Source organism: Centropristis striata, chromosome 8 (genome assembly GCF_030273125.1).
Source record: "Centropristis striata isolate RG_2023a ecotype Rhode Island chromosome 8, C.striata_1.0, whole genome shotgun sequence".
In the NCBI taxonomy this organism is placed as follows: Eukaryota; Metazoa; Chordata; class Actinopteri; order Perciformes; family Serranidae; genus Centropristis; species Centropristis striata.
Window position 1 is genome coordinate 12,744,709 of NC_081524.1, and position 13,267 is coordinate 12,757,975.

Genomic DNA, 13,267 nt, shown 5'->3' on the forward strand with positions numbered 1-13,267 from the left:
TTTAAGTAAACAGTCAGGGTTGGTTAGCATTAGCTCCTGCATGTGTAAAATGGCGGCATGAGAGGAGAGGTGGGATGGTGGAACAGTGTCTGTCTCTGCAGTGGGGCGTTCTGCCGACTGGAGACACACACACACACATACACTTGCACGCACACACACACACTCACACATTTAGCCACGCTTGTGCATGTACAGTTACACATGCTGCACGTTTCTGACTGCAGTGCAGAGACAGCACAGTTTTTGCAGTCACGCCACCACGGGCGCCATTTTGTGGCGGAGCTCACCATGACCAAAATTATGATGTTGACACAAACTAGCGGTCCTCGATGCTGAGCTCTTTGCGCAAATGATGTGATTAAAGTCGTATCAAAACACACATATCACACACAGCCGGGTAAACACGAGGCATTTAATGTTCTAGTTTAAAAGTGCACCGTCGCGTTACACACAAACTAATTGATACTTTTCAGTTCTGTGTTTTTCCTCTACCCGAGTAAATTATAAATTTGATTTAAAACATATTTGTAATCCGTCATCAAATGATTTTATTTCATATTTACGTTTGCTGCATCACAAATAGCCACAATATAAAAAAATCTGTTGTGAAACAGTTCAAGTGATATAGACAGATTTTATTATTTTTTACATTTTTTTAATTATAAATTATTTTTGGAATATTTGATAATTGTTTAAAATTACACACATTTTAATGCTTCAGTTTCATCAGCACAATTAAAACTTGAAAGGACGGCTAATTAATAATTATTCTTTGGTGGTTAAATTGCATTAAAACACTGGTTGATGACAGAAACGCCACTTTTTTTAATTAAAAATGAACACAACGACGATTATTTCTATTTAATTTATATTTTTTTTCCATATGTACGGCAACGTTATTGAAAGCCTGAAATCCTGACCATTATTCTCTTCCGTTTGCTTTGATTTTCTCCCCTACAAACAGTTACAACCACATAGACACACACCACACACACACGCCGGCTCAATCAGAGGCCCGGACCCAGCATGCTATTTAATGCTTCGTTAACCCCTCCATGGTCGTTAGTTGTACAGAACCTGCGAGTCATTTAGCGTCTCATGTCAGTCAGAGCGACATGTTGCTGCAGAGACCTGTAGGGACGAGATGCATATCGCAGACAAACACATTGTTTTGAAGCTAAGCCCTCATTTAATAAATCCTTTCTCCCTCTGTGTGACTGTGATGAGCTCAGAGTGTCCCATTTCCTCCCTCATAATCTCAGTGAGTCGCAGTGGGATGTGGATAGGTGGTATTTTTCCCGGAGACATCAATACACACATTCTCAATGTGTGTGTGTGTGTGTGTGTGTGTCTCTGGGTTTGCAGTGTCAGAGGTGGGTTCAAGGCCATAGATCGATTTAATAACAGCTGCAATTGTGCAGCCTCACCCCCGTTCCCTGACCTTTCTCGCCGATGTTACACCGCAGCTCCTTTTTTTTCTGAAACATTTTAACCGTTTCCGCTTTTTACTCTCACCACCTGTATTCTTTTTGTCCGTTTCCTCTCCTCTTCACCGGCTCTCCCACCCCTCCCTTATCCCTTCATCCTAACCATCCCTCCATCATTCCCTCCATTATTTCCTTTTAGTCCGCCCCCTGCTGAGAAAGTGACGCCCAGACACAAACACCCCCCTATCCCGTCTCTTTCTCTCCCTCCCTTTTCTTTCTGTCTGACCTTGTTTCAATCTTTCCAACCTTCTTCTTCTTTTTTTTCTCCGCCATACTTTCTCACTCGGCTCTTCCTTTCATCTTCTGTCCACTTCTTGGTTTCGCTCTGTCATTTTGAATTTTCGTGTGTTTTTTCTCCCCTTCTTTTTCATTTCCTGTACCCCCTCTGTATAATCTCGATCATTCTTACTCCTCCTAATTTACATAACACTATCTTTTCCTGTTGCCATGCTTCTCAAGCGCTTTTTTTATCCGACCTTTAAGAGAATTTGCATAGGGGACATATTTAGGGTTGCGCAGCCAGTCAGTAGTCATTTTTCATGGCGTAAGGCTCTGAGTAATGGTAAATACCTTCCCCTGGTCATTTGTCTGTTTCTTGTTCCTTTTGTTCCACAAAGCAGCAGCTTTATTGAGAAAGTTAAGCATACAAAAATGACTAATCAGCAACTTGTTTCTTCGCCTCAACTTTATCTAAATCTCCTCTCTCTCTCTCTCTCCTATTACAGCACCAGAGACTTCACATCAACGAGGAGGTGAGATGCAGCATTTTAAACCCAGTTTATTCATAAGTTTAGATGACTTTATGATATGTCTGGTTACATATGTACGATTTCACGTGTTATATTCAGGATTGGGCAGTAACGGAACACAAGTAACAGGATAACTTGTTTACAAAATATAAATAAGTTTGTCTGTCTGTCAGTAAGCAGGATACATAGAAACTACTGGACAGATAAGAGTCACGAGGCACACACAAATATTTTTTGCTTTTGTAAATATGATGAAATAGGGCATGACCTCATTATTATGTCTAAAATTCATAAAAGGCAGCCATGCCCCAAAAACAGATTTTTTTTTAAAAAGTACAACGTTTTGTGCGCACGCAGTGCAGCTGCCACACGACAGACGCTCAGCCAGCTCACTGTCAGACATGTTTACGGCATGAAATGTAAGAGGCAAAGTATTTAGAATGTGTTTCTTAATTTGAGTAATCTAACTGAATATGTTACAAATTACATTTTTGGGTAAGTATCCAGTAATCTGTAGTTTAATAGGTTTTACAAGTAACTCTCCAAACAATGGTGATACTTCGGTTTCTCTCAAGTTCAAATGTCGTTTATTTGCATTAGTCAGTTACAGCAGAAATATGGAATATGATAAACGTGAAAATGAGAAACGACATAAAAATCAGTTCTGCTTTATGATTGAAATAGTCAAATGGATTGTATTTGGACACCTACAGAGTATATGTGATAGTTGAAAATCTCATTTTAAAAATGGCCACTAATGCTTCTGTCTAGTGCTTCTGTAACAGACTTCTCTCTTCTGGGAAGCCATAAGAGTGTTCATGATAAGGGCGATAAGCCGTTCCAATTAATCCCAAAGGTGCAAAGTTCTTCTATGTTTCTTTCTATGACCTTCCACTAACTGTTGTCACAAAGCTAGAAAGCAGCCCATTAAGTTTAATGTCATTATCTGCTGTCAGATTAACATTTTCATGAAGTGCAATTGAGCTAGCAGAACCAAACTGAGAATAAAAAAACAAAAAAGTCACATATTTTGACCATGCAGTGTCTTTTATACAGTACAGGCCAAAAGTTTGGACACACCTTCTCATTCAATGCGTTTCCTTTATTTTCATGACTATTTACATTGTAAATTCATCAAAACTATTAATGAACACATGTGGAATTATGTACTTAACAAAAAAGTGTGAAATAACTGAAAACATGTCTTATATTCTAGTAAGCAAAGGGTGGTTACTTTGAGGAATCTAAAATACAAGACATGTTTTCAGTTATTTCACACTTTTTTGTTAAGTACATAATTCCATATGTGTTCATTCATAGTTTTGATGCCTTCAGTGAGAATCTACAATGTAAATAGTCTTGAAAATAAAGAAAAACGCATTGAATGAGAAGGTGTGTGTCCAAACTTTTGGCCTGTACTGTACGTGCTGTGTCATTCATAAAGTTTCCTCTTCTCTTTTAGCAACCGTACGTGGAAGAAGCGGCTGCTCCCTGAGGACAGCTTCACCTCCACTCCTCCTCCTCGTCCTCCTCCTTCTCCTCCTCCTGCTGACTACCTGACTTCCTCTTCTGTCCCCACCGCTGCCGACCTCGCACCCCGCTCTCTGCCAGACCGGGAGATACTCCTCAGACGTTCAAGTACACAATGCAATCTACGCTCAGACAGTGAATGACGCCATGCAATCTATGCTAAGCTACTGCGAAACGACACATATTACCTTGACACTGGTTTACCTGTGACATCCCAGAAAGAATGTGCGTGACTTCTGCAGAATGGGGCCACAGTGACTCAGGGACCGACACGGCGAATCACAGTGATTCATAACTTGTTATTTTTCCTCTCCCACCAGTTGTATACAGAATATTACACATAGAGCTAGTCATAACACTCATATTCCACTCTGATGCCAGAAGAACAATGAGTCTGTCAGGAATTGTTCAAACCAAGTTTCCTCACTTTTTCATCTCAGTTTCTTATTTTCTACTTATTGTGTTGTATTTTTTTGAGAACCTGCCTCCTTTAAAAAAAAAAAAAAAAAAAAGTGGCCAAATAAACACATACTACTGTACTGGGTGGCTCAGGCTGGAGGTCAATCAGTTAGCTGGTGACTTTTTCCTTTTTTTACATGGTTAGACATAAATAACTGACACATTTTAACTGTCTCATTTGCATCCAATTAAGAGAAATGTGTCAAACTTTTTTTTCAACTAATTAGATTTTGGAAATAAAGGTGTTTTAGGAGGAAATTAGGAATGTTCTGGAATAGTCAAGCAGGGCTGCTGCGCCCCCTACTGGGATCAAACTGGTTTAACTGGAGTTGGACTGGGTTGGCCATAAGCTCAGAAACTGGACACTAGATTGTGATGCAGTTTGCTAATAATCGGACCTGGGACAGAGTCTGTCCTCTGTGTTTGGACCCCTTGTTGTTCTGCCTCCCCAGCCCCCTCTCTGCTTCAGACTGAAGCACAGAACAGAGGGGCTTATGGGTAAACGGAGAGCATCAGCTCGCCTCGCTTCCACTGAAAAACACTGCGGACCAATGAGGAGGCTGATTGGGTGATGCTCCTGGTGACCAACCAGGTGTGCTAATATGCACATAAGCTTTTTGTTCCTTTTGTTGTTGTTTGTTTGTTTTCTGTTATTTTTTTTCTATCCAGGGTCCTTGATTTTAGGTATAGTTAATATATTCTGCAAAATGACATATTAACTACATAATTCCATGTTTTCGTAACAACTGGCCTCTATTTAAAGACAAAAGTCTGACAAAAAATACTAATTTGACATGAACAAACAATGTATTATATTCTACATAAATATGTATATACTTCTATTTTGCTCTGCTACAATGTAGTTAAATAATTAGATGATTTTTTTTGCCAAATAATTTCTTTAAATAAATCACTCTAATTGACTATAATAGATTAAGAGGAAATATGACAATGAATGAATAATTCATTTATGCTTTAAATTGAAATTTGAGATAATTGAGGTGTGTATTTTTCATTGAAATGTAATGAAATTTATATATTTATAAATTTACAGAATTATTTCCCTGCAATATTTGAGTGACATGAGCTCAGAAAATCATTAATAATTGTTAATTTTGTCTAATTAACAATTTTTTCTATCTTTAAAAAAAAACTACATTGTCAGCACTTAATATTTTCCCCTCGTGCTGTAAATCACACCAGTCATGCTATTTGTTTTTATCTTTATTTTCTGTTAATTTCCTAAATGGGTGATAAACTGATGTTTGAAGATGTGTTAAATAATTTCAGTGATGTAGAATTTTTACAATCATGTACAACTAGGAATTTGTTTTTGATTTCTCTATGTGTGTGTAACTTGTTCTGCTTTCACATTTTAGTGAAGAAAGTAGCTTCTTCTGTGAAGAGCCAACTGCAATCTGAGCCTTTTTTTTACACGGCGAGACAACAAAAATAAATATGATTGCATTTAAACGCTTCCAGTCGATCGTTATTCAACTTTTGAAAGTATTGATGTTTTTCTACCACCGCAGGTCTCTGTGACACACACACACACACACACACACACACACACACACACACATTATACACACACAACTTTATTTGTGGAACACACACGTCCAGTGTAATACACATGGGTATGGAGATAAGGAGACATCAGGGACTTTAAATGACCTTGTGGTGCAAGAGGCCATTGTAATGTGAGTAAGTTGGTGGATTATTGAGCTGAGTTTTTATCTATGGGCGGCCAAAGCCTGATAAGACTCCAATAGACTCCTGGTATTAATAGACCCTGAAGCTTCATCACCAATACATCGACTTTAACTGTATTTATTTTCAGCAAACACATAACTGAGGTGGAATACAGAGCAAGAGGAGACTTTTTTGTTTTTTAAATATAGCAGTATACATCTAGATAAGCTGTAAATGCGTTTCCATTTATGTAGGCTGTAATGTAAAAGCCTCTTGTGAAGCCAGAAAGGCAATTTCCTGGATAATAGGGCTAATGCTCCTATTTCATGGTTTCTGATCTCTTCTGATGACATGTTTGTCACTGTTGAGGCATGTTATGAGCTGGCTTTGATTTTGACCTTCACGAAGAAATTTCCAAAGCCCATGTTTTCATTCTATTTCCATTGTGAATGATGAAGTAAGCATACTGAAATCAGCGGAAAGTGGATGGATACTTTTAGACTGATATAAAAAGAAAAGGGCTTTAAACAGCAGCAGCAGCAGTAAAGCAAGCCTGCTTCCATTTTCCGGTGTGTAAAAACTGCATGGCTGTTTATTCCAGCAGAAGCATGCACAAACCAAAGCTTTTATGTAATGGTGTGATATCAGTTTTTTTCAGATGTTTTATCTTTGATTCCAGACAGGAAATGCTTTAACAGTCAAACCAAACATTTCTGGTATTTTCTTTGACAGTGTTGATGTTTTGAACAAGGCTGCTGTGCGTCGCTGCAACTGAACTCACCCTCCAAAATAAACTTCATAATCATGGACAGATGTTGGCATATTATATAAATATAGAAGATCATGAAAACCCCACGTCAAAGCTTCCTCTGAGACTTTCTGGGGCAACTGTGATCATAAACAATTCCGGGGATGATAAATTTAGTTTTAACTATCTGTCTCAGAAAAAAAAAAAGCAAATCGTTGTTGCATATCCATACTGCAGCGCTGCTTTTCCACCAATGACACTGTAATTACACTGTATCACATTTCAACGCAGCAGGTTCTTCTGCCACAAGTTGGCCTATATTTAATTGTACCTCAGCCGAATATTTAAAGCTCGGATTGCCGGTGTTGATTACATCTTCAGAAATACAAAACTCTGGCTATTAATAGGCACAAACAATGCTTATGTAGTTATAATGTAATTACATTAAAAAAAGATTTTTTAACGACACACTCAAACGTCCTTTAAGGGATATGAAAACATATAATAAAATACTTGAATGCATTTTATACCAAGCATGTGTTTTTGCTGTTTTTGTGTATTCAAATCTGTTGTAGTCAATCATAGAAAGTAACTAAGTACATTTACTCAAATCATTTACTTGGATACTTGTATTTTATTAAGTGTTTTTAAGTCTGTGTTAACATATATTTCTCCTCCACTACATTTCACAGGGTAATATTGTACTTTTTAATTCACTACATATATATAAAGACTTTAGTTACTAGTTAGCTTACCATTAAATTATTTCAAACACCTACAATGAGTATATGGAATAAAGTGATTATACAATATATGGTTCTTTGTTATACAGTTGTACTATAAACCATCCAACAATATTTTGAAAAATGACTTAAATTAGTTTTATTATGGTCAGCTATAACATTAAAATGCATCTTAAGTATTACTGCATCAATAATAATAATAATATATTACAATATGTAATAATGTAATAAATAAAGAGCCCATTTGTCTGCATAGTGATTACTTTTATGTGTGTACTTTTTCTTGATTATACTTAAGTCATTTTATTAAAATAAGATTTTGAATGCAGTATTTTCTCTTGTAACAAAGTGTTTTTTAAATCGTGGTATTAGTGCTCTTACATCAAATATCTTAATACTTCTTCCATCACGGGGTAAAGTTTTAAATCACTGCAGGGTAGCATGTTTGTCGTTTCTTCTTGGTGCTCGGTGGGGGGTGGATATCTTGGACGCACGCTCCTCGAGCCGTTCTCTTGAGTTGTGGAAGGATGTTTTTCACAGCGTGTAATCAACACCGTCTGCAGCGACAGATTCTCGTCGTGAAGCCTGAACCGTGTATATTTCACATGTTTCAGAATCAAGGTGAGCTGAGGTGAGAGGGCGTCCCATCTCTGCTGCAGGAAGTGTCCTTCAGCTTCTCAAAACTTTAGAAAATGAACGCCTCAACATCAAAAAACGAGTTTTGAATTAATTCATTTTATTGAAGTAACAGCATCCATAACCCTCTGGGCAGAGATGTGATACAAGGCCAAACTGACTTTCTTTGGCCATCTTAGAAGCTTTCATCATGTACGTTACAGCAAAAACATGCACGGATTGTAAAGAATATAATGCAAAGGACTTTTTTTTTTTACTACTTTTGCTGTTATGTTTTGACTGTTTTCACCAAGATGGAGCTGTAACTGTTTGTGACGGGCGGAGCCACAAAGAGATTCCAAAGGTGCCAAAACTTAAGCTCCACTGATCTTTCCAGCTCTCTAATCTAATATTTAGCTGTCATTTCTGCCCATAACTGCCCACATCTGCCAACTTCCCAAAAGTGTTTTTGCATCAGGAAATATGACTAAATCTCCTGACCTCTGGGTCTCACAGCTCTGGACTAAAGACATTGACTACCACGAAGAAAGAGAAGAGAAAAAGGCAAATAAAAGTTATTGCTGTCATCCCTCCAACATATCTGTAAGCAGCTCTGAGTGTTATTTACTCTTCAAGGTAACCTCTCAGCTGTTTGTGCTGTATTACATAGTCCTGCAAAAGAGCTCTTAACACTATCAGGATCAGGGACTTTGTTAACGTCTCCACCAATCAGCAAAATGGCACTTGACATCTCTTGCACATATTGCGTCTACTTTACTTTATAATCAGATACAGTATATATTTCCCAGGGTGAATATTTGACCCTTCATGCAGTGGAGAGTAAAAGACTGACTTAAGAGGCTAAATCTGTGAAGCAGACCCTCCACATAAACGCCTTTAGAGGCTGTAGAATTTACTTTAACAATATCCCTTTTATTCATTCTGTGAAGTTTCACTTCACTTGTTTTCCCAGTGACGCATTTAGGAATATTTTTCAATGGCTCTCACAGCTGATCAATAGTTATACAACACTTTATTCACAGTGTATATACAGAAGTCAAACAGCAGTGTATAACTGCCTTGTACACGGCCGCCCATTAAGTTGGAATAAAATATTTTTTACCCCTTATCTATATTTCCAATATAGCATGTACACATTGTCACTGTTACTTTATATGACATATTTAACTTTAACTACTATATTACTGCAGTTCAGCTTTCACTTCTAAAGGAGAATAAACTATATATATTATAGTAGATATTATAAATCACCTATTAAAGACATTCCATGTGTTCTTTAGTTTTAAACTGACATATTGATCCTATATTGGCTTGTAGTAATTCCCTAAAGTCACCTATGAATTTTAATCTAATATAATAATAAACACGGCCGCACATAAAGTTAGAATAACATATTTTTACCTCTTTCCATGAAATGATTAAGACAATGTGATTTATTCTTGATGGATAAAGTGTTTATTTTCTCAAAACTTTATTAATCAATCTCTTTCAAACATATCACAATGAACCAAGGAGTCCTTATAAGATGGAGAATATACTGGGGATGTACTTCCCTTGGAAAAATCTGACATATCAACACTTCTAATGTCTTACAACACAAGATAATTGTATTAGAAATATATTATTCACCTATTAGATACTGGCAAAGGTAGCAAAAGGTCCTGCAATCAAAAGCTTACTTAATCCATTGAAGCCTGGAAAAAGGATACGTCGTTTTGTAGTATTTGTATAAGCTCTCAAATACTTTGAATTTCATTTCTATCTGCTACAGAGGCTGAAATTGGTTAAGGAAAAGTACAAAAGTATTAGCATAAAAATACAGTGAAAATACCAAACCTACTCATTTTGCAAAAAGGCCCATTTAAGAATAATAAACATTATATGACTGGATTATAATTACTGGCTTCCAAAACGTGGTGGAGTTGATGTATGAAGTAGCATGACAAGTACAGAATTTGAGTAAATTGACTTTTTACTTACAAGTGCATTACAGCACACACACACACACACACACACACACACACACACACACACACACACACACTGGTTTTCATAAATCATGGGGACTCCAGTTTTAATCATCACTTGTGGGGACCACCCTTTCTTTAGCCTATACATGCCTTCAAACCTCTGAAATGATGAAGTGATGTTTTAATCAGGCTTTATGGGGACATCCGGAAAAACCAGTAAACATGCTTTCGGGGTACATCATTTACATTAATTAGCATATTTCACACAGATTATTTAGTGACTTTGCAAAATTGGGAATTTGCAAAATGACTAAAACTTCAATTCGAACCTTGAAGCAATCACACACACACACACACACACACACACACACACACACCAAGAGAAGAGTGACATGAAGTGTTTCACACAGAGCATATGCTAAATAAAACACAGTTTCTGATTATTTTAGATAATAATGTTTATAGTGTTTGTTGTATTAGACCATAAACTATGAATTGTTTTCGATTATTCTTTGAACTACAGAAATGATTTGATGTCATGATCATTTACATGAATGAAGCGGACCCCCTGGCAGAGCGTCTTGGATCCCTGGGGTTCCTGGGCCACACTGTGAGAATTACTGCACTACACAGCCCAAAAAACTTCCCACCAAAAGAAATCACATATTTTGAAATAATTTATCAAATCGCACATTCAAAATGTCACCTAAAATAATTTGAAATAAATGAGTCTATTCAAATAACACATTTGCATTTGCACATTCATTACCGAAGATGCCACATCACGACAGCTTTTTGGATAAATCTGTTTTTATCGCTATTAACTGCTTCATTTACAATAAGATTCTTGGTTCTGTTAGAAACATAAAAACATATGTTTCCCAACCAGGTTTCATGTGCTGCTGAATGTATTTTATGTGTGGGACTGTGTAGTGAAAGCCTCTGAGGATTATCATTGAATAACTTTGCAGGCTTGATGAATGGTGTACTATATAATTTCCAGGTAATGAATAATAGCCTGGGCTTTTATTTCCTCTTCGGGCGTAAGCAGAGTTTGTTTGTTCTAAATAAAATCTAAACTAACTCGAAGGACTCGTATTCACATCCTTTACACGTGTCAGGTAGCCAATAACAGTGTAATTATTTCTGCTCTGTTCTCACAAAGCAGACACTTCCAGTGTGTCACGCCAACTGTGATGAATGTGGACGGACGAGATTGTGACAAAGGAGGTAAAAACACAAGCTTTGGCGTTAGGATCAAGCAAAAACACTTGTCAAAAGATATATTGACAAGTATACAAACTATGAATAAATCATCCAAATCCATTCATTTCACATTTTGTGCAAAAGAGAAACCCAAGGACACTCTGAAAACATTGCAAATGGTAACTTTTATTACTAAAAAGATGAACAAGATGTCATCTGAAAGAGGAAAACAGACATAAATATTATTTCCATGCCTGATTTTGGATATTTAGCATCAGAAAAAGTCATGGCATGACTTCCAGGATGCAGCCCTATAATCTCAAAAACAGGAATCAGTTGACATTGGCTGGGCCTTTCTAGTGTTAAGCATCTCTCATCTCTCTAACACCCTGCACCATGTTTAAGTTATGGCTGTCGAGTGCAAATGAGCTCCAGTTGAGTTGAGCTGAGCAGATTTTTTCTCATCAGTTTGCAGCGTGCTGGTGGAAGCTTCACAGACCCTGGGCCTTTACATTAAAGTGAGCTCGCTGTGTGAAAGGCATTTCTAAATGCATCCCATGTGTGCGGCGGCGAGCAGGGGGTCTTGGTTCTGTGTACCGGACTGCGAGCTGTGACAAACTCAGGATTATGAGACCGGCTTTTATTTGAAAAACACCAAAACCAGGCACAAACGAGCTGAAGTCAGTCACACTTCACGTGGCAGCAAAAGCAAAGCAAAGCAGCCTCCTTCCTCATTCTCCCTCCCGCTTTCTCCCTTTCTTTCTCTCACTTTCATCCACTTTTAATGTGTGACACTTTGATACTGAACATCCTATTTCCCGTGTTCTGGTCGGTTGACTTTACATGCAGATGGGTTGGTAATTTGCATAGACTCAAAGGTCTCCCTTCTCTCCTGATGCTTTCTGACAACGGAGTGTCTATTCATCCTCGGTGTTAAGCATCCCTCCTAGGACATCGCCTGAATTGCTGTCTCATGCTGCTTCAAGTCTCGTTTTACACCGCAGGAACTGCTGAGGAATTGGATTAGGAACGTATTCCTTTAGAGAAAAGCATCGCAGTCACCAAGGCAGGCTCGCATCTGAGCATCTGAAATGGATAGTTCACTCTGATATCAAAGCGTGTCGCATGTTTTTGTACAAAGTCGTGCTGAGTCCATATCACACACACTGTTAGCTGTGGATCCTGTTATACATTAGAGTCCCAACTGGGAGATTTGGAGAAAAACACTGGGGTGTTTCAGCAGAATTACGGTCCTAATGACGAGGGGAACTCTGATCAGCCCGGTTCTTCTTATCCTCACATCACCTTTAGTGGCTGCTGTGATCATACTTGCTCCAGCCGACCTAGAGTCTGTCTTTGGAGAGCCAATTAAGTTTAAATATGCACAGGACAGGAGGAAAAAGAAATAGCCACTTTTTTGTATTCCTGCTTGTCCCACTTCATCTCAAATGACACAAAAGTTGCTGTATCGGGAATTTCAAGAGTGTTTTGTTTGCAGTTTTGTAGGTTTCAAACAGACCCTGTTTCAAAAGCACAGCAGTGTGAAATTAACAAATAAGATATTCATAAATATGCAGTTAAGGACCACACACACATAAAAAAAAATATTGACCCTAGTCAATACCCATATCCTCCCACTATGTCACCCAAGATGTTTTTCTGGCTCAGTCTTCCGGGTCAAAATTTAAACATCAAGGAGTGAAGAAGAATCCAGATTTATAATAATACACAGGGAGGCAGCGAGGAAGGAAGTGGTGTGACGACTACAGTAGGTGGTGGCTGAATACAGTAGTGAAGGATGAAACAGGTGAGTGAGAGTGATGGAGTGACAACTGGAAGAGGATGAAGATAGAACTGTTGAAGACAGCTGAACAAAAGGTAATACACTTTAGAGAGCTTTCATACGAATGTCAAGATTCATTTAGCTCCATGGTATCTCTGTAGCGGTAGCAAATGCAGCAGAGGGAGACGTATTCACAACTGCTGGAGCAGGTCGAGGTGGAGCTGGTTTAAAAATATATATTTGGGGTCCTGAAATGAAAGAAAA

General features: G+C 37.9%; 1 protein-coding gene across 2 annotated transcripts in view; it reads left to right on the plus strand.

Annotated features, from left to right (window-relative positions):
* The window catches only part of si:dkey-246i14.3 (ephrin A4), a 35,897-nt gene extending 30,199 nt beyond the window's left edge, over nt 1–5,698 (plus strand). Inside the window, exons 4-5 of one of the 2 annotated variants that reach the window (XM_059338334.1) lie at nt 2,213–2,239; nt 3,699–5,698. In XM_059338334.1, coding sequence (XP_059194317.1) covers nt 2,213–2,239; nt 3,699–3,796 — 125 coding nt within the window. In that variant the 3' untranslated portion in view covers nt 3,797–5,698. Of the gene's footprint in view, nt 1–2,212; nt 3,407–3,698 lie in introns of those variants that run through there. The other variant, XM_059338333.1, reaches the window with a different exon arrangement.
* Nucleotides 5,699–13,267: the final 7,569 nt, after the last annotated feature.